Source organism: Raphanus sativus, chromosome 3 (assembly GCF_000801105.2).
Source record: "Raphanus sativus cultivar WK10039 chromosome 3, ASM80110v3, whole genome shotgun sequence".
NCBI classification, from domain to species: Eukaryota; Viridiplantae; Streptophyta; class Magnoliopsida; order Brassicales; family Brassicaceae; genus Raphanus; species Raphanus sativus.
The window spans coordinates 15,210,325-15,235,710 of record NC_079513.1 but is presented as its reverse complement, the minus strand read 5'-3'; the positions used below and the strand labels follow the sequence as shown (position 1 = coordinate 15,235,710).

General features: G+C 35.1%; 5 protein-coding genes across 6 annotated transcripts in view; 1 reads left to right on the top strand and 4 right to left on the bottom strand.

The window, feature by feature from the left end:
* Positions 1 to 642: 642 nt before the first annotated feature.
* Positions 643 to 3,283, bottom strand: LOC108847883 (ribulose bisphosphate carboxylase/oxygenase activase, chloroplastic). Its single transcript, XM_018621248.2, has 7 exons — positions 3,123 to 3,283; positions 2,700 to 3,019; positions 2,489 to 2,594; positions 2,132 to 2,217; positions 1,419 to 1,891; positions 1,051 to 1,332; positions 643 to 928 (listed from the first exon to the last, which is right to left on the bottom strand). Exons 1-7 carry the CDS (start codon positions 3,165 to 3,167, stop codon positions 813 to 815), a joined length of 1,428 nt encoding a protein of 475 aa, XP_018476750.1. The 5' UTR covers positions 3,168 to 3,283; the 3' UTR covers positions 643 to 812.
* Positions 3,284 to 5,038: 1,755 nt separating this feature from the next.
* Positions 5,039 to 8,533, bottom strand: LOC108847781 (probable methyltransferase PMT11). Its single transcript, XM_018621113.2, has 9 exons — positions 7,708 to 8,533; positions 7,222 to 7,380; positions 6,861 to 7,131; positions 6,667 to 6,777; positions 6,393 to 6,552; positions 5,980 to 6,237; positions 5,767 to 5,889; positions 5,496 to 5,573; positions 5,039 to 5,405 (listed from the first exon to the last, which is right to left on the bottom strand). The coding sequence occupies exons 1-9, from the start codon at positions 8,374 to 8,376 to the stop codon at positions 5,198 to 5,200; spliced, it is 2,037 nt and encodes a 678-aa protein (XP_018476615.1). The 5' UTR covers positions 8,377 to 8,533; the 3' UTR covers positions 5,039 to 5,197.
* An 861-nt stretch (positions 8,534 to 9,394) lies between these two features.
* LOC108846632 (BTB/POZ and MATH domain-containing protein 3-like) lies at positions 9,395 to 14,103 on the top strand. 2 transcript variants are annotated; one of them, XM_018619844.2, is made up of 4 exons: positions 9,395 to 10,096; positions 10,784 to 11,132; positions 11,225 to 11,501; positions 11,782 to 14,103. In XM_018619844.2, exons 1-4 carry the CDS (start codon positions 9,705 to 9,707, stop codon positions 11,973 to 11,975), a joined length of 1,212 nt encoding a protein of 403 aa, XP_018475346.1. In that variant the 5' UTR covers positions 9,395 to 9,704; the 3' UTR covers positions 11,976 to 14,103. The 2 variants fall into 2 exon arrangements, with proteins under 2 accessions (XP_018475346.1, XP_056861926.1); XM_057005946.1 differs by having other exon boundaries at positions 11,225 to 11,510; positions 11,773 to 14,103.
* A 7,041-nt stretch (positions 14,104 to 21,144) lies between these two features.
* Positions 21,145 to 21,831, bottom strand: LOC108838838 (putative B3 domain-containing protein At4g03160). Its single transcript, XM_018611708.1, has one exon. It carries the CDS (start codon positions 21,829 to 21,831, stop codon positions 21,145 to 21,147), a length of 687 nt encoding a protein of 228 aa, XP_018467210.1.
* Positions 21,832 to 25,141: 3,310 nt separating this feature from the next.
* The window catches only part of LOC130510011 (uncharacterized), a 964-nt gene continuing 719 nt past the window's right edge, over positions 25,142 to 25,386 (bottom strand). Inside the window, exon 2 of the mRNA XM_057006344.1 lies at positions 25,142 to 25,368. Coding sequence (XP_056862324.1) covers positions 25,142 to 25,368 — 227 coding nt within the window. The remainder of the gene's footprint in view (positions 25,369 to 25,386) is intronic.

Sequence of the window (25,386 nt, the reverse complement as noted above, 5' to 3'; positions counted from 1 at the left end):
AGAACTCAAACGACGTTGACCGTAAGAACTTCCAGTACATTGCTTCGGCTAGGTAATAAACAACTTGATCAACTCAAAAGCCCTGATCTCCTCTGTCAAGGTCAACGGTTAGTCTCTCAGACTTAGCTTCTCCTTGTTGCTCAAGTCATCATATTGTTATGTAGAAGAATCATAAGATAACAACGAGAAAAATCTGTTTCTAACATTGGTTAATATGTTGTACCATAAATGCATAACGTGAACGACTGTTTCAAGAAAGTTTTTTTATTTTTAAATTGTGTTAGATTTCCTCTGTTTGTAAGAATATTAAAGTTACTGTCTTCCTTGTTGATACAAGTATGCCAACACTCATGCTTTACTTGTGAAACGTACATCGATAAGTAGTTAGGGAGTAACAGAGGAGTGCACTCAATGCACGTTGAAAGAAGAAACATAAAGCTAGGGACGAAGTCTCGCATCAAAAATTGGAAGAAATGTTAAATAATACTTAAATTATGCGCTAATTTACTTAATGTCAATTAGTTTTGAGTTGAACAGTATAATAGCACAATCGCGTGCAATCCAGCCCGATCTATAATCAATTTGTCAATGATTCCGAGATTATGGTCTCAAATGCCATCTAATTTAATAAAGCAAACAAAAAGTTGAGAAATGGTTTATGACAATGCAATCTTACAATATTAATGTTTGCACATGATCACAAAAAAAAAGAGAGGACATGAACCAATCCACAGTAACACAAAAGGCAAAAAAAAAAAAAAGAGAGAGAGACAAACAACATTAGAAACACAGCAACTTAACAAGGAGGAAACTCAAAACTTGTAGACACAAGTTCCATCGTCACTTCTAGCTGTTGGATCAAAGTTTTCGGCTTGAGGATCAGTACACCCTTCTGGAACAGGAACGTTCACTTGCTGTGCTGCTTTCCCTGCAAGGCAAGTTACACCCATTTCAGAAACCCTAAGTCTATTTATTTTTATGCTCTTTCAGAAACCCTAGTTCCATTCGAACACGAAAACACAAAAGGAGTTTCAAACCTCGAGTTCTAACCATAGAAAGTTCCGCGGCCAATGGCGTCAGCGTTTGCGTCTCCCAACGCAGCCTCGTTAAGGTATTGGTCAGCAAGTTGGACTCTCTTGACGTTCTCTTGCTCCATCACAAGCATGTTTCCATACTCCATAAGCTTCTCAAGAGTCATCTTCGGTTGCTCAAACACCGGAGGAGCTTCCCTTGAGTTCACCAGCCTCTTGCTTATCTTCTCCACTCCAAGTCCCTCAACGAACTTCCTCACTTCATCATCGTACACTCTAGCCCTCAATGCACCAAAGAAATCTATCCACACAAGAAAATCAAGAATCAGAACATATACAGAGACACAACAGGCAAACTAGTGCTCATGATGTTGTTCTTTTTATTACCGATAGATTGTCCAGGGAACTTGTCAACAAGCGTGACAACGTCTTCGTCCGGGACATTGTCAGTCCTGAAGATACCCTTGCAGACACCAATACGGTCTTCACGTGTCGGGGCCCAGTAGAACTTCTCCATACGTCCATCACGGATGAGAGGAGCATAGAGAGTGGAGAAATCGTTACCTGTGACGATGATGGGGACACGTGCGTTTTCTTCCTTGTTGTACATTCCTGGGAGCTGGACGTTTGTTGGGTTATCAGCAATGTTCATGAGGGTTGCGTTAACCATCTGGTTGTTGACAGTGTACTGAGTGGTACCACCCATACGACCAGCACCGGCGTCGAGATCGTTGATGAACAGACAACACATCTTTCCTTTCTTGATAAGGTCTGCTGCCTCACGGTACCTTTGACGGATCAGCTTAGCTGGTTCTCCTGCGTTTCCACTCTCAAGCTCTCCAGCACTCATCATGATTGGGCTGCAAAAAAATATTTAAGCATTTTAATATTTTTTCACTTTTTATTTTCAATATAAGGCATATATATCTGCCATGTTTTTACAAAAATTCTTTTTATTGATTTTGTTATCATTTTTGGTTCACTCAAACTCAAACATTCTATTTTGCTATTGAATTTTCAAGATAAATATAAATTCTAACTTTGTCGGAAAAAAAAATGTGACTGGAAACTTGTTATAGATTTAGAGAGAGAAGACTCACTTGATGCCCATCTTGGCCATGACAAGCTCACACTGGAAGGATTTACCTTGACCTTTGCCTCCCCAAATACCCAAAATAAGTGGAACCTATAAAAACAAAAACCAGAAGCAATTTCAAGATCAATAAAGTTAGAATATGTCATGTAATAACTCAAATATGCACCATGACTGGTTCTATACACTGAAACATTCGACTTGACCCCTAAATTTTAAATAACTATCATTATACATACGTCATATAGTCTTCAAATTGTTAATTTTTTAATTATTATTAAGATTAACCTAAAAATGTTAATGACCACCTAAATTTCAGGCTCTCTATTCACCTCAATAAACTGTGATATTATTAGTTAGTTACCTTGATGTTAGGCAAGGTCAAAAAGTTCTTGGTGATGTGAACAACAAGCTTGTCCATGAAAGCAGGAGCAATGTAAAGCCCATCCATCATGTTGTCCAAGTTGTACCTATTTATCAACAAGAAGAAAAAGAAAAAAAAAACAAATTAAAACCAAAGATTCCTTAACCTATGGGGAACTAATGAGAAGTCTCTAGAGGATATGAAAACTTACTGCTTAAGACCTTGGCTAATGTACTCATAGGAGCTAAGAACGGCATTGTGAGTTCCGGTTCCCATAGGAGCTTGGAAGACAGAGTCTACCATACCTTTGCCTCTGGTGATGTCTTGTTGATCATCAGACACGTCGTAGGCAAGTCCCCTCCATCTGTCACCATCGGTCTGTTTGTCTTCTTTCACAGCAACCACTTTGAATGATCCGTTGCTCTTCTTGTTGTTGCTCTGTGTGAATCTCGACGCGGTTACAACTTTCTTTCCCAAGAAGGTGGTAGATGGGACTGAAGCAGCTCCTGCTCCTGACCCGTTCAAGCTCAACTACAACACACACACAGAGACACAAGCTAAACTCAGTTTGGTTCACATGGTTCAAGAACCGGTTTAGACACTATCATAAAGGATAAGAAAGTGAAGGAGGTACCGGAGTTCTGTTGATGGCACCCACGGTGGAAACTGCGGTGGCCATTTCTCACAAGTGTAAGTCACACAAGAAGCTGAGAAGAGAGAGAGAGAGATTTTGATCGGAGAATATGGATAGATGTTGGTGTGTGTGCAAGAAACTTTAAGAGATTTATAAACCGAGTGATCAACAAACACTACGTTATCTCTTCTTAACTCTCTGATGCCACACGATGCGGATTGGCTAAGTAGCCACGTGGCGATAGGAAGAAGCCGATGAGGAGATTTCTGTTTTGATTGGTACACGTTTATGAGGTTGTCGTTGAACGGTTGATATGTGCCATTGGATTTGTTTTTGGCGTCTGAGCTTGGAGTGAAGATTATAACACTAGTTATTACCACATATTCATATGTGATCAAGAAACTTCTATGGAATTCTTCATACAATAAAATTCCAATTTTAGATAATGACTTTACTTAGTGATAAATATATTGTTCTATATTATCGGTGCAATGTAATTGGCGGAGAGAAACTGTCTATGTCTATAATAGGTCTGATCATTTTACCTAGACCCCAAGAACCCGATCGAAAATCCACCCAAAAATCCTAGTTTAGATAGGAACCGATTCAATCTTTTTACCTTATTAGGTCTTGTTATGGAAGATTTGCGGATCTTGGATCCGACCCAACCCAAACATGAGACCTGACAAGGTAACAAAAAAATCCGAAACTTCTAAGAATCTTTTTTTTGTATTTAATATTTTTGGTATATTTTTGGTATTATGGGTATTTTTCTAAGTTTTAGATTTAGGTTTTCTGATATGGTTTTAAGTTTCGGATAAAATTTTAAATTTTCATAAGTATAATGTTGTTTGGAAACACTGATATGTTATTAATAAAAATTGAAAGTCCATTATATTATGAGAAACTATTTATCTAGGTCATCTTTAAAATATACGAAAATAGTTCAATCTAATTACCTAAATATTTTCTTTGTCTAAAAAGTAATCATAAAACAAATTTAAATTTTATACACATATTTCAAATCAAAAATAATAATTTAATATTGATTTGTATCAAAAATTGATTCAAAAATATATATATATATTCAAAAAATGATGTTTACTAAAATATTTCAAACACCAATTTAAATTATTGTTTTTATATCTAATTAAGTTTTAAAAACATAATATATGTGCTTATTTAAATGATGGTACACATATATTGTCTATGTGAAATATTACGTGATGGTACACATAAAATATTATTAATTATATGATTAATTATATGATGGTACGTATATAATTCGTACGAATATATGAATGCAACATATCTAGTTCACCTTATAACATAATATAATCTTCTACTAGGTAGTAATCCACTATATGCATAGTGAAATAGTTTATTAGATTATTTATTATATGTTGTACTAAGAATTTTTTGTATAACTGTTTCTAGATATGTGCATTCATATATTCGTCTGAATTCAATTGATCTATTCGAACTTCAGATTTTTAGAGAGTTAGAAATTCAAATATTTTTCGGATATTTATAAATTTTAGTTTGGATTGGTTCAAATCATTGCATTGCAGTGGGGCCAGATTCGAGTTCAAGTAATATGTGCATTGAGAGCAATCTTGCTTGTTGATCATGTTTAGGTTCAAGTAATATGTGCATTGAGAATCTGAGACTAATAAGAATCCATATTGTTTCCAACGTATGGAAATTCGGGAACATGCTAGGCTGAATGAGTGAATATGTTATATGCTATATAAAAAACGATGAATAAAAACGCAAGAGAATCCATATTGTTTCCAACTAATTTTTTCTTTTTAAATGTCGTGTGTCGTTATTTCATCATAAATCTAAATATATTATATGTTTACCAATGACACATATTGTAGTTCTTCTAGTAAGTGTTGGTTTTTAAAAAAAAATAAATGAAGAAACTTGTGGTGATGACACATCTATAAAGGCATCTTTGTAAATAAATTACACATTAAAGATTTTTTTTTCAAATTGTTTCTGGATTAATAAGAATGGGATTACCAAACAATACAATTTTGTGTCGTCTAAGTGCAGTAGTTTGTCTTGTATTAAGCCTTAAGGAGACGCTTCTCACACGTTAGAATCCTGTAACTTGCGTGAGGACCCTCGGATGTGTCGCGCAAAGATGTATGCCATCCCATTGCCTTTGTGATCTCTTGAATCTCATCCATAACATCAACTGAATCCCTAATGTATGCTCGTCCTCCTGGTCTCAGTATCCGGTCCATCTCTAACAATATGGTCGACATCTCGCATCTGATACAACCGTTACTCAGCTTTATAACTCATTGAACAAAAAGTAGAATGGTCACTCCATCATCAAGTCAACGGTGGATAGCTATTTACCTTTTTCTTTCGATTGAGAAGAGTCCTGAGGCATGTAAGAAGTCATATGTCCTTGGGTATGTATCAAATGGTTCACACCTGTAGCAGAATGCAAAGCTTGTTAATAATACCCACAACCTTAATCTTAGTTTAATTACAACAGATAAACGTGAGCTCAAAAAGCAAGAATCATGCAATATTCTTCAAAGGTTCACTAATTTCCAAGGGTTATCAGATATAGATTCCATAATTTTATGTTTTTATATGTTAGATTGAAGGAGAAAAGCAGTACCAATCGTGCATCACTCCTAGTAGCCCACGGTCATAAATGACAGGTAGTGTATTAGGCCCGCTGATAGGAACGACATTGAGAACCCAGCAATCGAGTTTATGATCATTTAGTGCAGCTGCAAATCTGCCAAAAAAACAAAGAGAGGTTAGATAAGAAACTTGAGGTATTATTATATACCGACATAGTGTTCAACAGAAAGTTATCGTTTCATACCCGCCAAAGCCTGCTTTCATGTCCATAACGTTTCTTAGTTTCATCTTTTTCCATTTCATGGCACGAATATAACCCCCAATTATTTCATTCCAGAAGGTTGACTCTGCCTTGAATAGCTCTTTCCTAGCGATGTAGGAATCAAATGTGATCGTCTCTAGCCTATCAGGTGGAGTGTGGAGACGGGCAGGCCATGAAGTAACATTGCCTCCATATCCATTCTCAGGTATGCGACTGATACAAGGTTTCAGGTTTGTGTACCTAAAACAATAACAGAACAATATGAGACATTGAAAGTGTGAATTTGTATGCACACATTGTCAAAGACCAAGTCTATAGGCAGACTAGATGCAATCAAATATGCAAGCTTTGTCTTTGCATTACAAAAGAAAGACGGAAAGATTTAGCAGCTGTACCAGACATTATCAGGGTCGTCAGATTCATCGCAAAGAGGTTGTTTGGTTCCATCCTCACGACTCAAATAACAGGTGTTGTTGAGGGGCTTCTGCCAGATTGCAACGTATCCTTCCTTATTTACCAGATTCCAGCAAAGGCTATTCGTAAGATTCAGCATCTCTGCAAACCAAAACGTGAGATCAAAAGAGCAGACATATTGGCTGAATCGAAGTAGCAAATGGAAACAAAAAAAAACTCTCCATATATACCCACAGAGACTAAAAGGGTTGTTACCTGTCCACTGTTCTTCCAACGCAGCTTCATGCTTATAAACAGGTTGTGCAGCCCAAGCAAAATATCCTCCAGCCCGCAGCATTCTATTGATCTCAAGGAGTAAAATTCCATCTTTATCATCAAAAAAAACAGCAGAATGAGAATATCATCCAAAGCGTACTAGGTGAAGAAACAAGCACACCAAAGAAGCTTACCATCACGAGTCCAGTTGATTCTACATCTGGAACAATGAATAAGATCAAAAGCTTGGCTTGGATACAACAAACGCCTTGTAGCAAAAGCAGCTGCCATAGCAGGGACACCACGCTCAAGAGCAAACTGAATCTGGTTCTCGTGGACATCTTTTGGCGCAACCGACATTGTCAAAACATCGCGTGACAGCAGATAAGCGCCAAAACTCGCCACACCACAACCAACATCCATAGCAACCCGAATATGCTTCCCAAACGTGATATCAGAAACCATCTGCAACACACAAACTCCCCAGTTCAACATCAGATGAAAAGATGACATAAAGCAAGAACTACTACTACTTGTTGAAAGAATGAAGCAAACCTTAGAGATCTGGTCCAAGTACTGATCAGCTCCATGAATGAACTGAGTCCCCCCTCCAGGAAACTTAAACTTGCTCTGGTCTTTTGTGTCTCGTGAGATCCAGTTTTGACCACCTTTGTCTTCAACAAGACGAGTGTGAGGAACATTGCTGAACCACACCTATCCATAAAAAAACAAGTCTTAACCTTAAGCAAAAACTCAACAAACAAAAAACTGCAAGCAGAGCGGGTCCTGAGATTTTCGAGACTCGAAACAATCACTAAATGATCAAATACATATATCTTTATAATCAATTTAGGAGCCTAATAATCTATACATAATCTTAAGCAAATACAAGCGTCCTGAGATTTTTGAGAATTCAACTAATTACTTAAATGATCAATACATATATTTTTGAGCCTATTAATCTATACATACTTAGACCCGAGGCGAATCTATCTAGCTAAGCTCAGGACTGGCTCTGATTGCGAGCAAAGGAGGAGTTACCTCGTCACGGCTTCTAGGCCAAGGAATAGGCTGACGGTAGCCTTTAGGAGGAGGAACCAAGCAGTTCAACCCATTGCCTTTCTCAGGGCAATGCCGCTCGAACTTCTCACCACGCTCTGTAGATTCGAGCTTCTTGATCGCGTCGGTGTTATCCAAACAAGGGATGTACTCTCTCATACTCTCGGGACACATCCCGAACTTCTTGATTCTAAACCTAGCGGGCCTAGACTCGCCGTCGTCGTCGCTATCCGATTCCACGGTCTCCGTTTGGTTCCCCCAATCCTCAACCTCCCCCACCTCGAAATCGTCAGACATCGCGCCGTTCTCATCGACTACTCCGTAGCTCTGAATCGGAGGCGGAGGAGAAGGAATCGGAGGAGGATTAGCTTCCGACGGAATCGGAATCGGAATCGGCGGTGGTGTGGTGTGATTGGAAGGGATGATTGCTGATAGATTGAAGGTTTTGTTGCTGTTGGGAGAGATTGAGATCTTCGGAATCGAGCTCCCGGAGGTGGAGGTAGCGGAGGAGGAGAAGAAGAGGAGCTGGTGGTAGGAGTCGTTGGACCAGTGCTTGCCTAAGTAGAAGGAAGCGAGGGTGAGGAGGAGTAAGGCTGAGATCTTGATCAGTGTGGGACTCTTTAGTAGATCCGCGTTCGCTAACGGTTTCATGATGATGCTTGCGTCTTAAGGGATCGGATCTGATCTCCCAGTGAGATCTTTTCGATCTCTGCACAGTGTGTGTTCGTGACTCTGTGTGTGTGTGTGTGTGTGTGTGTAAGTTAGTTCCTCCTCTTTGGTTAAAAGTACATTTACAGAAATAATTCTCAAGAGTTTTCAGATCCGTTGCAGATATACTCTGTAATGGGTAAGGGTCACGTTTAAATTAAATTCTCAACACAGGGTGGTTGATATTTTTGCTGATGTTAAAATATGAGAATTCTATAAATTGCTAAATACAAATTTAATGTCAAGTTATGACACAAATTAATCAAAATAATAAAAATAATACTCTCTCCGTTCCTCCCGAAAAGTAAGATTTTTTAGATTTTATTTTTGTTTTACAAAGATATTTTTTTTTTATTTTTAAGATATTTTTATATACTTTTGAAAAATATTAATTGTGAATATTTGAATTGATTAAATTTGATTGGCGAATAGTTTTTGAAAAATATATAGAAAAATAAATAGTAAACTAAATTATAAATATTTATTAAATTCTTAATAAATGTGAAAACTTTAGATAATCTTACTTTCGGAGAACGGAGGGAGTAGCAAATTTTAGAAATTTTTATATAACTTATGAAATGATATGTCCAATTAAACAGAAATTGGAATAAGTTGTATGTTTCAATAAAAATGAATTTGTCATTTCAATATAATTAACCTTTAAATAATATTTAATTTCATTTCAATAACATTGAATTTTGTTATTTACCTTTCTGTTTCTCCCCATACATATGTTTTAAAATATTAAATTATCTACATATGTAATTGGTATAAATAAAATGGAACTAGTTAATTAAAAAATTGAATAAAACGAGTTTACTATAAAGAAAAATAGAAAAGGTCTATTCCACTGATTTTTATTATAATGATTTCTTTTGAATATTTTTTTGTGTGATGAAACAGTGGCAGATTTAGAACTATTTCTAGTTGACGGTACCGTACTAAAAACTAAATAAAAACACCATCAAACTAAAAATTGAATAAAAACTAAACATTTGATTTAAATGTTTAGGAAAAAATAAAAAAGAGAAGGGGGCATTTGCCCCCATAACAATAGGCATGTTTCCACCAGAACTGATAACCCATATCAAAAACCAGTGCCATTCGGTTAAGTAAAGGACCGAACCCGGTCCATACCACTTTTTCGGACTGGATTCGGTTCAGGCCTTTTACCCAGGCCTAGTTCCCCAAGCAAAGCAAACCACCGCGTCGTATATATTAAGTTATCAGTCTCCGATTCATGAAGTTCACCAATTTCAAAACCGTCGATCATGAGCACCGCCGTTGCAGATCACCCAAATCCAGATTCCGTCTCAACAACGGTCATGGAGACGGTGAACGGTTCACACCAGTTCACCATCAAGGGCTACTCTCTAGCCAAAGGCATGGGACCAGGGAGATACGTAAAGAGCGGCGTCTTCTCCATCGCCGGATACGACTGGGTGGTCTACTTTTACCCCGACGGGAAGAAGCCCGAGGACAACTCCGCGTACGTATCTCTCTTCGTCTCTTTAGAGAGTGATTCTAGTGACATTAGGGCTTTGTTCGAGCTCAAGTTGATGGATCAGAGCGGTAAAGGGAGGCATAAGGTGCATAGTCACTTTGATGGTACGCTCGAAGGTGGTCCTCGGCCTCATACGCTTAAGTCTAAATGTAGCATGTGGTGAGTTTCTGGTTTCTTGTATTGTTTGTGTTCTGCTTCAATTGCGTGTTTTTTTTGGCTAAAATTTGGTTGAGTTGCATGTTGGTGTTAAAAGATTAGAACGGCTGTCTTCTGTTTTGAATTGCATGTTGGTGTTCAGACACGGAACTGTTGTTATTGGTTTTATGACTTCTGTCTTCTGCTTATAGAAGGGAGCTGTTGTTAATTGCTTTATGTCTGAAACACTTCTATAATGTTTTGTCATCTGCTTGAAGAAGGGAAATTTTGTTATTGGTTTCATGTCTGAAACACTTCTAAAATGTTGTCTTCTGCTTGAAGGAACTGTTGTCAAATTATGGAAGCTATAAATATTTTAGTATTAGTTTTGATAAAAAAAAATTTGTTCAAGTTTTTGATAAAAAAAAAAATTTCATAATTTAGAGGGTATATATATAGAGGATTAATATGAATGTTTCATCTGCTTGTTCATATGACCAGCCCTGAGTCCCTGACTGTTTTTTTTTTCTTCTCCTTGAATTGCATGTCGGTGTTGAAGAAGGGAAAATTATGCTTATGTTTTGTAATTACATAGTTGAGAAGTCGTCTTCTGCATCATTTGTTGAGTTCTTAACAGTGAGTTATTTCCATTGAACGACATATCTACAATGAAATCTCCTTCTAACGTGACTTATCGTTAACGAGTCACAGGGGTTACAAACGCTTTTTAAGACGAACAGTTTTAGAAGCTTCTGACTATTTGAAGGATGATTGTCTTGTCATCAATTGTACTGTTGGAGTTGTTAGAGCCCGTCTTGAAGGTCCGAAACAGTTTGGCGTTGCGCCGCCACCGTCTGATATGCGTCAGGGACTGAAAGACTTGCTAGATTCCGAAGTTGGCTGCGACATAGCTTTCCAAGTCGGAGATGAGACTTACAAAGCTCACAAACTCATCCTCGCAGCACGCTCGACGGTGTTTAGAGCTCAGTTCTATGGACCAATTGGGAGTAACAATGTGGAGAGGATAGTGATAGAAGACATCGAGCCTTCCATCTTTAAGGTAATGTTAATTTTCAATATATTACATTGTGAATAGTTACTTCTACATGGAACTGTCAGTTCTACTGACTTGGGATGTGGTGATTTTTACAGGCTATGCTTAGCTTCATCTACACTGATGTACTCCCTGATTTGCACAAGATTACGGGGTCTGCTTCCGTCAGTTCACTCACGAACATGATTCAGCATCTCTTGGCAGCTGCTGACCTCTATGACATTGAAAGGTTAAAGGTGTTATGTGAAGTTTTTCTATGTGAAAATCTAAATGTTGATAATGTGGCAACAACACTTGCACTGGCTGAACAGCACCACTTGGTAGAGCTCAAAGCCTTCTGCTTAAAGTTTGTTATATCTCCAGGAAATTTGCGAGGTGCGTGTTGCCTATACATTGTTATTGATCAGTGTGCATTTATATGCATATGTCGTATATCATGTTTATATGCATACTATTAAAGGTTGAGTGTCAGTAAATGCTGGTATTCACATCTAAAAGATAGCGTATACATTTTCTGAACTTGAGTAAAACCAGTAGATATGTATATGTTTTTTTCCAAATATGGTGAACTTTTGAATATGTTTCAAAGATATTATCCCTGAAGAGAATCCAGGAAGATCTAACAAAAAGTAGTGTGATGTGTGTGTTGGTGCAGCTGTAATGAAGTCTGAAGGGTTCAAGCACTTGAACCGGAGCTGTCCCTCTATGTTGTCTGAGCTGCTGCTGAGCACGGTTGCAGGAGGGGATAAGAGCTCGACGAGTGGACAAGCAAGCAAGAAAAGAAGTTCGTGTAGTAGTGTGTTAGCCTATGAAACAAGTGCTGCGAGGCAACTGAGGAGGAGGACATAGGGGTAGATCCAAATGCAATGAAACTTTGCGCATGTCCGCTTACTTTTACTGATCTGGAAGCAAAGCAGACACCAAATCTGGTTTTGGTAGAGTTTTATTGCAGTGGGATAATTTGTTCCAGCATGTCAACAGTAGTATAAAGCTTTTAGGCAATAGAGATCTCTTTTTCTCTGTCTTTTATAGTTGTTTACAGTTGTTGAACTTGGTTTTGTGTGTTTGTTAGAAGCATATGCTATCTATACTATTAAAACAGAAACATTCTGAAAAATCTATTTAAAAGTTATTTGGCCTACCTATTATTATTTATTATTATTTTGGTCCTACGGTTATAATGTTACCGATTATAATTATTTTGATGATTATAGAATATTCCTTAAATGTTATCTCATTAAAAACGGAGAAAACATTACAAATGTTATAAACTAAAGAGAATGTGGAGAGTGATTTGTGAGAAAGTTGTGTGTATTTCTCATTAGCCAACACCACAATATATAGTGGTTTGGTACAAGGGTTTACAAATGCTTTACAAGGAATAAAATCTACACATTGATTACATTGACTACATTGATGTCATAGAGAAGACTTGGTCATGGTGATAACTCCAAGGTTGACTGAGTCTTCTGATCTCGGTCCGGTTTGTAGATGAACCGATGTAGACCGGATGTAAACCTCCTTGCACTTCCTCTTGTATATGTTGGACTTGTATAGTACTTGGTTAAGTACTTGGTTATGGTCCATCCACACAATAGATTTTATAACACTCCCCCTTGGATGCCATAACCATATGAGTTCATAATATGCTTAATGTTGCCTCATTAAAACCTTACTAGGAAAACCCATTGGGATAAAACCATAGTTAAGGAAAAAGAGTACAACACATACTACTCCCCCTGATTTGAACATCACTTGCTGAATAGATGTTCATGGATTCTTACTTGAACAATCTTGTATTGTTCGGACATATCATGTCTCTTAGAATCCTGATGATACTTTAGAAAATATACCACTTTGATATCGACCACTTAAGTACTTTAGATAAAATGTACTATTTTATATTCTGGTCGTTTGATTATGGTCTTTGACCAAATCACTTTTATATGCCTTTCCATAATATTGGTCGGCTAGTACTTTAGATCCTTTATATAACATGGATCATCATTATATCAAGTATGAGCAACTTAGCTCTTTAGGACTTATGGACATGCCTTAGCTTTATGAGTATAATATTATTTGCCATAGACAACTTTATACATAGGTCATGTCTATTAGATCATGATCCTTATATCCATAGTTTATCTATGATCGATCTAAGTCATTTTGCAGTCTTAGTGTGCCGGCAATTCGTACACATATATATATGGACGATTAGACTGATCTAGGCCGGACATGGTCATGACATAGAATTGATCTAATTGATCCTCAAATTTATGTCTAATGACATCCATGATCTACAACTTTATCATGGACCAAATCTTATAATATGGTCGGACCCGTTGGGTCGCATATGGACGCATAATGCGGTCCTACACCTTTTTGTTCAAAGATGAACTTTGATCTTATAGCTTATCTTTATGATAGCTTATTCATTCATACCACAACTTGGTTGGTTCATGCTGAGAATTTTGACCAACCATAAGTATTACCAAAATTTGGCTAATTTGTGGTGATGGTCTATAACCTTTCTAAGGTTTGATGAATAACCATTTAACCTATCTTAGGCTGGTTAGTATATCACAAAAAATTCATCTATGGACTGATTTGAATTGTTCTTATAGAACTTTTTCATTTGCTTACATGTAGCAATTTAATTCAGTCCATGGACAGTTTTAGGAAAATGCTGTTCATGAGAACTTCTTTTCTCATCTTATGATTCTGAGCTCAGTATATTTTGGTAAACCTTTTAGGTACCAATAATATTATTATCATCCAGTGAGTCATATATAACATACTACATCTTTTGAATTTCTTCCAGACATTATATGTAGTGACATATGTAGTATTATCCACCACTTTGGATTATATAGACCTCCCTTGGTCTGTCTCACGATTTTATCCTTCTTTCAGGATTTATCTATTCACTGGGCATCATATGGCGTTTACATATTCATGGCCAATTCAATACGCCTTTAATTTGTCACTTTAGAAACCCCACGTTTCTTTCTTTATTCATTATTATGAGTACTCTTGCGTGGGTTCATGATCCTCGATTCATTATTCATGTGCTACATATTCGCGCTTTTTCTTATGAATGTATTGTGTCGACACATTTATATATATATGGTTTCCTTCCAGACATCAAATAATTCATTGAGATCTCATCATTATCAATGCCTTCAGTACCATGAGGCCCGGCGTCCCGAACCCCAAGTGTTGATACTGACGGCATAGCCATTTCGGCCTTGTCTGGAAAGTCTATGACCTCGGTTTCTTTTTGCACCTTTCTTTAATTTCCGAGGTTCCTTTTGGAACATATATTCGGTCTTATATTAGACTCTGTAGCAACTTGTTTGTGTCTTTAAGACATCAAAACCGTGTGGTGCTAAGCTGGGATGACATAGTCATTCTTTCTCGGGTCAATGTGTCTGGCATTTTATTTTGCTATCATTGTAGCATATGGACGTCTATAAATCTTTTCTAGTCCGAGGATCTTTGCCAAGACAATGATGGTTGATACCATTCTTTACCAGCTTACTACTTCTCCTTTCAAATGTTGGATATTGGGATTCATAAACTCTATGTAATCCTTGTTCCTTGGCCTATGATTAAATCACCCATTTTGGCTCAAGGTTTCTTTTAAACTTATGGAGAAAGTATATTCATAATATATATCCAACATATATTCCTAATCCTCCTTATGAGATTCTAAGATCATATGATCTTTAGATGGCACATATATTTGTGGTGGATTCATTCATAATATCTTAATTCATAATATCTTAATATGATATATGTCTGGACTCATGATCCGTATTAGTCTGAGGTGGGAATATTTATTATCACTTATATGGCCTGATATAATATCTATGGCCTGATGCAAGTTAATCTTTTATAACTCATGATGTCCCCAAGCATATGGACTTTTAGATTTTGAACCTTATAGGTAATGGTCATATCCTCATAAATTCAACCAATATGTAATATGGTTGTGGACCATGTTTCACGGATTTTAGTATGGTCATGTATCATGGGATTTGTCCTCACTCCCCCTCATGAACATACTCTAATTCGTGGTACTTGGGACAATAAATTCCCTTGTGCATAGATATAAATTGCACAAACGTGAGATCTTATGGGATAGCTTTTGTGCCTTTTTAAATCTTTACATCATAATTCAGATGGCTAAGTATGGTAATGCCATCTAAGTGATAATTTCCGTGGGTCAATCAAACATGATTATGATTGCCCTGGCTATTTGCCTAATATCATATTGATCTCTAGATCAATAGAGAATGTAGTCTCGACCACTTAGGCAATTTTAATTTAGGTACTTTTATTCCTTTTTTGCCCATTGTTGGAAACCATATTTTCTTCTTAATTCAATGGGTCTTACAGGGTGAATATAATGCCTTTTAGGCAATGCCTTGGTCGGACCTCATTTCCTTTCTTTCAAGGAATGTCCAAATGAGTTCAAGAGTATTTTATGCATCATAATAAAGCCTGGATGGCCGAGCATGTCGTGCCATATGTTATAGGCTTCTCTGAACTCTTTGGAAAGTGATTTGGGGTACTTAACCCACAATCATATTTATCTTGGCTTAATGAAGGCCTATAGATATAGTAGGTATAGTCTCTAGGACTTTCCTTTGGCCTTGGGCATTTTCATAAATCATAAGGAATCCTTTCTTTCCTTTGCCCATAGTTTCAATATGTAGACCATTCATATGAATGTCTTTGAAACTTTGATAAATTTTACTTTGATTTATGTGGAATGTAATGCATCAGAGATTTTTAAATGCGTGCCTTTAGGCATCATGAGGTTGGACTAGCCATGACTTTGAATAAAATATTTTTTGTCTCATAATGTAATGTGGCTTGGTCCACAATAGAGAACAAAGACAAAGTAAAATGATGTCAAAATCTAATTGGCCTCTTTAAGGCAATATGAAGTCTCGTATTCAAGCTGATCATCATTCTTATGGTCGAAATTATTCGCACCATCTAGATGGACCCAATGGGCCATAGGGTTCTATCCCTTTATGCTCTCCTGGTAGAGTTCAATAAGGTGTTTGGGAGTTTTACATCGGTTGGCCCAATGATTATTCATCCCACACTGATGGCAAGCAGATTTGGTCGAGGCCTGGGTTTTTAAAATCGGACTTATTCCCACGGACTTATACCCACGGCTAGGTTGATAACCTTGGCCTCGGCCTCGACTAATGTTGTAGGTGATATCCACGCACACCCTTGCCATCTTCCATGGCCTTTTTCATGGCCATGGTTTGACTCTTTCATATGGCTCTTTGGCCGTATATGCCTTAGGAAATGCCTTAAAATCCAGGAGGCCTCATCTCACTATTCCTCATGAGTAACTCATTGTTTTACTTAGTAAGCAACAAACAAGAGATTAAATTTGCATATGTGGAGGAACCTATTTCTCGGTATTATTGCCGAAGCAAAACATTGCTTGTGGAATGTAGAGAATTTCTTCTCTAACATGTCAGCATATGTGATAGTCTCTCCACACAGTTTCAACTATGAGACTATCATGAATAGAGCCGAGTTATACTCATCCACAGACTTATAGTCTTGGTTCTTTAGGTCCCTCAAATCATATAGGACCTTTGGTAATAGCACCGTATTATGGTGATCATTTCTGGATTTAAGTTTTATCCAAAGGTCGAGAGGATTCTCAATAGTGAGATATTGATCATTGAGACTTCCAGTAAGGTGATGGCTTATGATTAAGAAAATCGCTTTGTATCTATCTCAAAAGTGAGAAATTTAGATATAGTCACCAAGATTTAGATTTCAAGATGATTTTCAACATCTGAATTAACATTGCTTTCAAGCATCAAGAATTTATGCAAGCAATAGAAGCCTTAATTTATATGATTTAATTTATATGATTTAATTTATATGATTTAATAATGATTTAATAAGGCTTCCTCCAAATCATATAATATATTTGCTTTAAGCATTTCTAGTATGACAATGATCCATTGATCACTGCATCTAGTGATCCTTTTAATTATAATTCATATTTGGATTGATTATATATATATATATATATATATAATTTCATATAGGGTTTCCAAGCCCTTTAGAATTTTGAATAAGGATCAATCATAATTTTAAATGAGATCAAGCAATATGGATGAAAATCAATCACAATGGTCGAATGATAAATGCATGGCTCAAGAACTAATCGGATGTTCTGTCCTAAGCATTGAACCAAAAATAATATAAATGTGATTCTTAATGCATGAGGATATTTGGTTTTCAAAAATCATAAAATAATAACCGATTCCTTCTCCCCCTTACCGGGTAAACCAAGACAAGAAAATTTATAATTTTCAGGAAATGTCTAAACCAAATTCAATCAGATTTTTAAATCAATTGGTTTCAAGGAAGGTTTATATTTTAATAAAAGCAAGGATGCTTAATTCTTAATAAACTATATGACAAGAAGATGCATGGAAATGATCAGTTCATGATATGTGAATGATCTACCAATTTACTTATCCATGTTTGATCGGTTTGAACAAGTTTATAATTTCAATCAAAGCAAACATGCTAAGTTTAAAAGAAAACCGATTTGGTCTAATTATATGCAAGCATAAAATCAGTCTTAGCAATATGACAATTATGCATGGTCAGATTTTAAACAATATGACAATTGCATTCAAAGTTGGTTCAAGATGATTCAAGATGATTCAAATTTTTTTTACTAAACTGATATATGCTTATGCAACATGATCAGTATACAATTCAATCATCAGTTTCAAGCATGGTAAAAGATCAAGATTAACTATCAACTTATGTGATCAATATTCAATATGATATGAAATCTATTCAAGGTTGGTTCAATTATTTAGCTATCAACATATATGATCAAATGATTTCATGCATATTTATTCTATCTTATTAAAATCAAGACTATATGTTATAAAATTTCTTATAAACATTTTCAGTCAAAGATATGCATTTAATAAAATCAAATATGCATTTATAAAATCCGATTTTGCATTTATAAAAATCATAAAACTTTTAACAGTTACAAAGCAAACATCAATATTCAAAGATATGCAATGATGGGATTTAATTTTGATTTTATTTTTGGTTGACTGGATTCATGGTTTTGATCTTTGGATTTTCGATTTTTCTGGTTGAAAAACCAAGCAAGAGGTTTAAGGGTTTTGATGGTATTGATAAACGACTTATACAACCTGCTGGAACAGCTGGTGATGCGAATGAACAAAGGTTTGATTATTGGTTTCAATCCTTTAGACAAATCCGGATTTAAGGCCGGATCATATAGGAGAAAGGTAGAGCCGATTTATGGCTTACAAACCAAGAAGGAGATTTAGGATTTAACATTTTATTTTATAAGAATTTTATAATCAAGATTCATATAGATCTTTAAATATTTTACTCTGATTTGAGATATTTAGAACCTTTAGAGAATTACAACTTTTATGGATTCAAAATAATTCAGAATCAAATTTCTTATGGATCAATGGATCATAGAAACAAGTTTAATATTATGGATTCATATAGATCCTTAGATTTCTTTTCAAACATAATGGTGTTCTTAGATTTTATGAATAGATTAGTTTACCATTTTACACCACAAGAATCTGAATGGACCACCATGAGAGAGAGTTGATCCACAGATGAGCTGGTTGAGAGAGAGGTGGAGGAGGTGGCCGGAAAAACCATGAGTCGGCGGCGCGGATTGTATATGCTATTCACGACGCGTCAGAGATCGGATCGACAAGCCGTCTTCGGCAACCGATTCCTCTCGTCTTGGGCTTCAGTTTGATAGGTGGATCGTCGTCTGGCTCCACAGGGTTTGAGAGATACGGCGGTTTAAAGTTACGCCTGAATTTAAGATTTTGTGGCCAGAAAAGATGGCCGGAAAAGAGAGCTCAGGTGGAGAGAGACTTCTCAGGTGGAGAGCACTATCGTGCTGATAACGTGTTATAAACTAAAGAGAATGTGGAGAGTGATTTGTGAGAAAGTTGTGTGTATTTCTCATTAGCCAACACCACAATATATATTGGTTTGGTACAAGGGTTTACAAATGCTTTACAAGGAATAAAATCTACACATTGATTACATTGACTACATTGATGTCATAGAGAAGACTTGGTCATGGTGATAACTCCAAGATTGACTGAGTCTTCTGATCTCGGTCCGGTTTGTAGATGAACCGATGTAGACCGGATGTAAACCTCCTTGCACTTCCTCTTGTATATGTTGGACTTGTATAGTACTTGGTTAAGTACTTGGTTATGGTCCATCCACACAATAGATTTTATAACAACAAAATGGTTTAACGGTGTGACATTTCCCTTAAATATTTCTTTGGTTTAAAGATACCGGATATTGTATTTCCTTAAATGTTATCTCATTAAAAGATGATTGATTCGGTGACGTCGCTGTTTTGGGCGTTGAAGTTTGAGGATTCGGAATTGGTGTCTGATATTATCTTTTTGAATTGTGGTTTAGGTGGTTCTGTTGATTTCTTGTGGAAGAAGAAGAGACTTTGAGGGGTGATGAGTGAAAAGTGCAACGATGGAGAACGTCTGACGCGTAATTCCTCAGATTTTTGGAGATTAAACAAAATTAAATACTCATTTTCAAGGAAGTATAATACAATATTTGTTTTATGAGAAATACAGCATACAGGATATATTTCCATTTCACAATCTGAGAGTGTAGAAGAATCCTAAAACAATTTCATTTAATTTAATTTTAATTTCAAAACTCACAGATGTCACTTATAATCACTACAAAACCTATAAGTTAAGATGCATAACACAAATACAATGTCTTTATATGACAAATTAAATAATTTATTTAGTTTTTACAATTAAAAATATATATAAAAAGTTTAATCAGATTTTTCAAAAAATATTATAATGTATGTGGGTTTTACGGGGGTTTTAGATTTTATTGGATATTTAACTAAGGATTTTTCATTAAATCCAAATCATATTATATACGATTATCAGGTTTACTGGTTAGACAATAGTCTATATCGGGTATGAAGACATTGTTTATATTTTAAAAGAAGTGAAATAATTTATAAAAATACAATGCTTTCCACACCAATTAAATATATATGTATTATTACTCATCAACATTTGGTTTCAGTCTGGGTATTTTGGTTTCAGTTTGGTAATTTTGGATTTATAAGAAAAAAAATCGGATATTTTGGGTTCGGCAGTTTAAATATTAGGTAATTCAAGTTTTTGGACAAAATATCGAATATAACTTTTAATATTTCGAATTAAAAAAGGTAATTTGGTTTTGGGTAATTCGGTTTATAAATATTATTTTTAGATATTTGGCTATTTAGAAATTAAAAATAATTAATATTTTAGGCATAGTAGGTATATCAAAAAATTGGGTATATCCGGTCCTGGTTTTATGGTGTTAGAAATATTGGATCCCCTCGGTTATATATGAAACTCGGTCCACTTTTGGTTGTGGTTTTTTGTATGGCGGTTTGGTTCCTTAATCCCGAGTAAATGTGTCCAAATTTATATTCTACCTAAAAATTTAAGTTTAAAAATATTTAAATCTTAAAAATAAACCTGCGCTTCAAAGCGCAGGTCAAAATCTAGTACACTCTTAATTAACAGTCTTAAAGGGATAAATGTTTAGTTGTTACCAAAAGGCATAACACTTGAAAGTGAAGAAGGTAAGTGTAGTTGGAGAATCACATAAATAAACACTAATAAGTAATACCTATGTATAGTTTGCTAGTTACCCCTTACATATTCATTAACCATTGTTTGTTAGAACAACATAGTTTTTGTCTTAATATGTGAACAACGAAGAGCAAAATGTTCTGACAAAACCTCAATCAATTTCTTATAAAATCTCATAAATTAGTTCCTAATAAAAACCTGAAACCCAATAATCTTCTACCAGTTTCATCTCCAACAAAAAAAACGAATTAGTCCTAAAAAAATCACATTCTATCTCAGAAACCCTAATTCTAATCCTCGACTTTGAAGACAATCTTTGAGATCCTCTCACTCAACTGTTTCACAATTGGATGCCTAGTGAAGTCAATAGCGACACAAATCTCACGAGTCTCCTTGTGCATAAACATCAATACCGTGAGAAAATCGCAATACATACTGAGCTTATACTCTTTCACAAACTTGTTCCATCCTGACATCAGCACAGGAGTCTTCTCGTTCCACATCTTGAACATCATCTCATAAACCTTACCGTCTGGTCCGTACACCGAAACCCTAGTCCCCTCTTTCCCAAGCAGAGTGTCTGATTCTTCAAAAAGAGGCAGAAAGTTCTTGTCCACTTGCGCCTTACCTAGCATAAGCCTGTTTTGATCTTTCTTCACGTCGCTCTTTGTTAACTGCTTCCATATCGGTTTGCTGCATCGTCCCAACACTGCCATGGTCGCTTCCGGTAGATTTTTTGGTGGACCGCTGGTCCATCTGAGGAGCAACTCTAGGGTTTCTTCGGTATCATCTTTCTTGATGATTTTTCTCTTCTTGGAGGGATGGTTTTCACGATCATCAGCTTGGATTCTGTCGCGTAAGAACATGAAGTGGGTTAAAGCAAAAGCAGCAGTAACCATCTCGTCCTGTTCTTCTCTCTTTTTTACTTCTTCTGGAGTTAGTCTTTTTCTTGCTGCTCCCATCGTTGAAGTCGCCATAGGCTCTCTGTTTCTGTCTGCCGAAGCTACCTTGAGACGCAAGGTTTCTAAGGTTTTCTCATTTGTGCAAGTAATTAATAAAGTTGATCATTTCCTTTATATACGCAGTTGTATAAAATATCAATAGCTTGTATAAGCCCAGGGAAGAATTATTATTTTGAGGCCCAAAGTCCATTTCATTAGTCTAAAACCATTGATAAAATTAATAATGATATATTTCGTTTTTAAATATAAACTTTGATGTTATAATTTACAAATAAATACGGCTTCTAGAAGAAAAATGAGAATCTATGGCCAAATGTCAGTGGGTTAGGACTGAAATCAAGGGGCTGCCTAACTCTTTACTTCGTGACATTGATTGGAGTATTTCTACAACTTCTTTTTGGTACCTTTTCGCATCTATTTTTAATCATTTGACTTTCCTACATTGTTATTGGATTTGTATGTATATTTTAGAAATAGTAAGATATTGTAATCGTGTTACCGCGGCTCTCTGCGTTTGCAACGCGTTTGATGGTAGCGTGTATATGTCAAAGATGGAGTATGCCTTTACCATTAGATCTGTTGTCAAACGTAGCTTTTATTCATAAATCAATTTATGCATACATAACAATTTTATATATTGTAACGTAAATGATATGTACTAATTTGAATCTTTTGACAAAGTGAAAGCTAATTAGAATATATACTCTTGAACTTGTGAGAAAGTGAAAACTAATTAGAATATATAGATTGTGTTCTCTTTTACTTTCGTCTTAAAATATTTGAAGTTATTTACTGCAGATTTTGGATTTTAGTTTGGTTTTCTGTGACCTGTACGGGCATTAAGAATCCTGTCATGGTCAGCTTTTTGGGAATTTTGGATGGTAAATTTTTTTCAACAAGGATGGTGTACTTATGAGAAGCAATGAAACCTCTTGATTCCTTCTAGTTGTATATTTTTGTGCAACAAATGTTTTCTCATTCAATTTTTTTTTTTGAAAACTTCCCTTTGAAAATTTGTCACACAAAATCTTTTAATGTTATAATAGAGGGTTCTAAATTAGTTTTAAATATTAATCTGCGATACAATTTTGGGAAAATTAGCTTGTATGCCTCTACCCACTACCTTAATTAGGAGAGTACCATCCAACTTCATAAACTATTTTCCATTCCGATTTTCTCCCTACTGCAACTTACACTGTATGTTTCTAGTTACGTTAGTGTCTCTGCCACCCTACACACCTATCTCTAGTCTGTCATCCTACTTACCTATCTCTTGCTGTGTCATTGATTTTTTAAAAATTATTTTTAAAATTTATTTAATCTCCTCAGAGACAAATAAAATAGGTTTTCTCATAGATTAAATATCCATTTCAAACCAATCCTTTGAATAAATGATTATCCACATGAATTTTGAGTATCTTTCTTCTTTTTCACCGTTAGTTGTTTCCTTAAGATATTTTTTCATTTTGTTCTAACAATTTTCTTCTCTCTCAATCCCAAATTTAAAATCAACGTTTTTTGAATTTTTAAAGATGAATAAATTACAGCTTCCTTAGATCCTCAACGCATGTGTTGAAGATGAGAGTGAAGCAAAAGGCTGAGATCTGTTTTTTTTTTTTTGGAGCTTTTATTTTCTTCAGAGAAAAACAAAGAGGTTCATTTGAGATATATTTCAAAGAAAAACTGGTAAATTTAATGGTTCAATGTTTCAACCTCCTCTGCATCTCCATTTTTTTGTTTATAGTTAGAAATCAATTTTTAGACTTTCTGAACGATAACACTTGAGTTAACCGTCGTAAATATGCATAGCTGTTACATGTTGCATTTCTAATTAGAAACTATAAAATAGTTATACTTAACTCACTAACATATTTTGTAACATGTTAAAAAAAATTGTATCTTGTTATAATTTTTGTTAACTCGCTGACATTTTTTGTAAAATGTTGGTGGTCAAATTATTGATGAGCTATAATATAGTTCTATCATAAACCTAGTAAAAATTGATGTTATTTTAATGTTAATAAACTGTGTACCATGTTAGCGAGACTATAGTTGATGTTATTTTACCGTTAACAAATTTTGTATCATGTTACAAAATTTGTTAACTCGCTAACATATTTTGTAACATATTAACAAATTTTGTATCTTGTTACAAAATTTGCTAACTCTCTAATATATTTTGTAACATGTTTAGTGGTCAATTTATTGATCAGTTATTTTAATGTTAACAAATTTTGTATCATATTACAAAATTTGTTAACTCGCTAACATATTTTTGTAACATGCTAACATATTTTGTATTTTGTTACAAATATTGTTAATGTGCTAACATATTATGTAAAATGTTTGGTGGTCAAATTATTGATGAGTTATAATGTAGTTTTATTATAAATCCATAGAAATTGATGTTATTTTAATGTTAATAAAATTGTGTATCATGTTAGCTATACTATAGTTGATGTTATTTTAATGTTAATAAATTTGTATCATGTAAACAAAATTGTATCATATTACAAAATTTGTTAACTCGCTAACATAATTAATAACACGTTAACAAATATTGTGTCTTGTAATAAATTTGTTATTTCGCTAACATATTTCGTAAAATGTTTGGTGGTCAAGTTACTGATGAGTTATTATATAGTTTTTATCATAAATCCAATAGAAATTGATGTTATTTTAAATATTAACAAATTGTGTATCATGTTAGCGAGACTATAGGTGATGTTATTTTAGTGTTAACATATTTTACATCATGTTACATAATTTGTTAATTCATTAACATATTTTGTAACAAGTTAACAAATTTTGTATCTTGTTACAAAATTTATTAAACTCTCTAATATATTTTGTAACATGTTTAGTGATCAAGTTATTGATGACTTATAATGTAATTCATCATAAACCCAAAAAAATATTTATCAGACTTTTAATTTTTTTATAAATATATTATCATAATTTTATGCAGAAAAACAAATGATTTAGAAAATATGTTGCAGTTTAATAGAAACAAAATGAAGACGTGGTAGCAGTTAAAAGAATAAATATTAAAATAATTTTTTAGATGTACAAGGAATATTATGTGATGAGGAATTATTTAAATTGGTCGAATTGTGTGGTGGAGAAGTGGTCGTCTATTTTTTTTTTTTTTTTAATTAAATTTCCTTTATTTATTAAAACTCTAAAAAGAGATTACAACTTGCTAAAAATTAAAACGACAAGAGCATTTACGACCCTAAACCAAAACCGTTTTACCTTTCGGCTGCACAACTTCTGACCACGAAACTTCATCAACGCTTCTCACTCAAAACTGCTCTTACCATCACTAGCCAAACCTGCTCATCCAAGTACCCAACAAAGTTATATCTGTTCGTCTTGACCTATGAGCTCTCGAAAGAGGATCAAGCCTAGCCTGCACCGCCTGCTTGATCTCTCTAATCACCACTGTCGCTTGACGAAACGAGTTATTGTGAATCCGAGCATTTCTTTCTTTCCAGATAGTATAGACTGCTGCTTGATACACCAGCTTGACAATCAGCTTCACAAACTCATCTGCCGCAGGATTCCTCA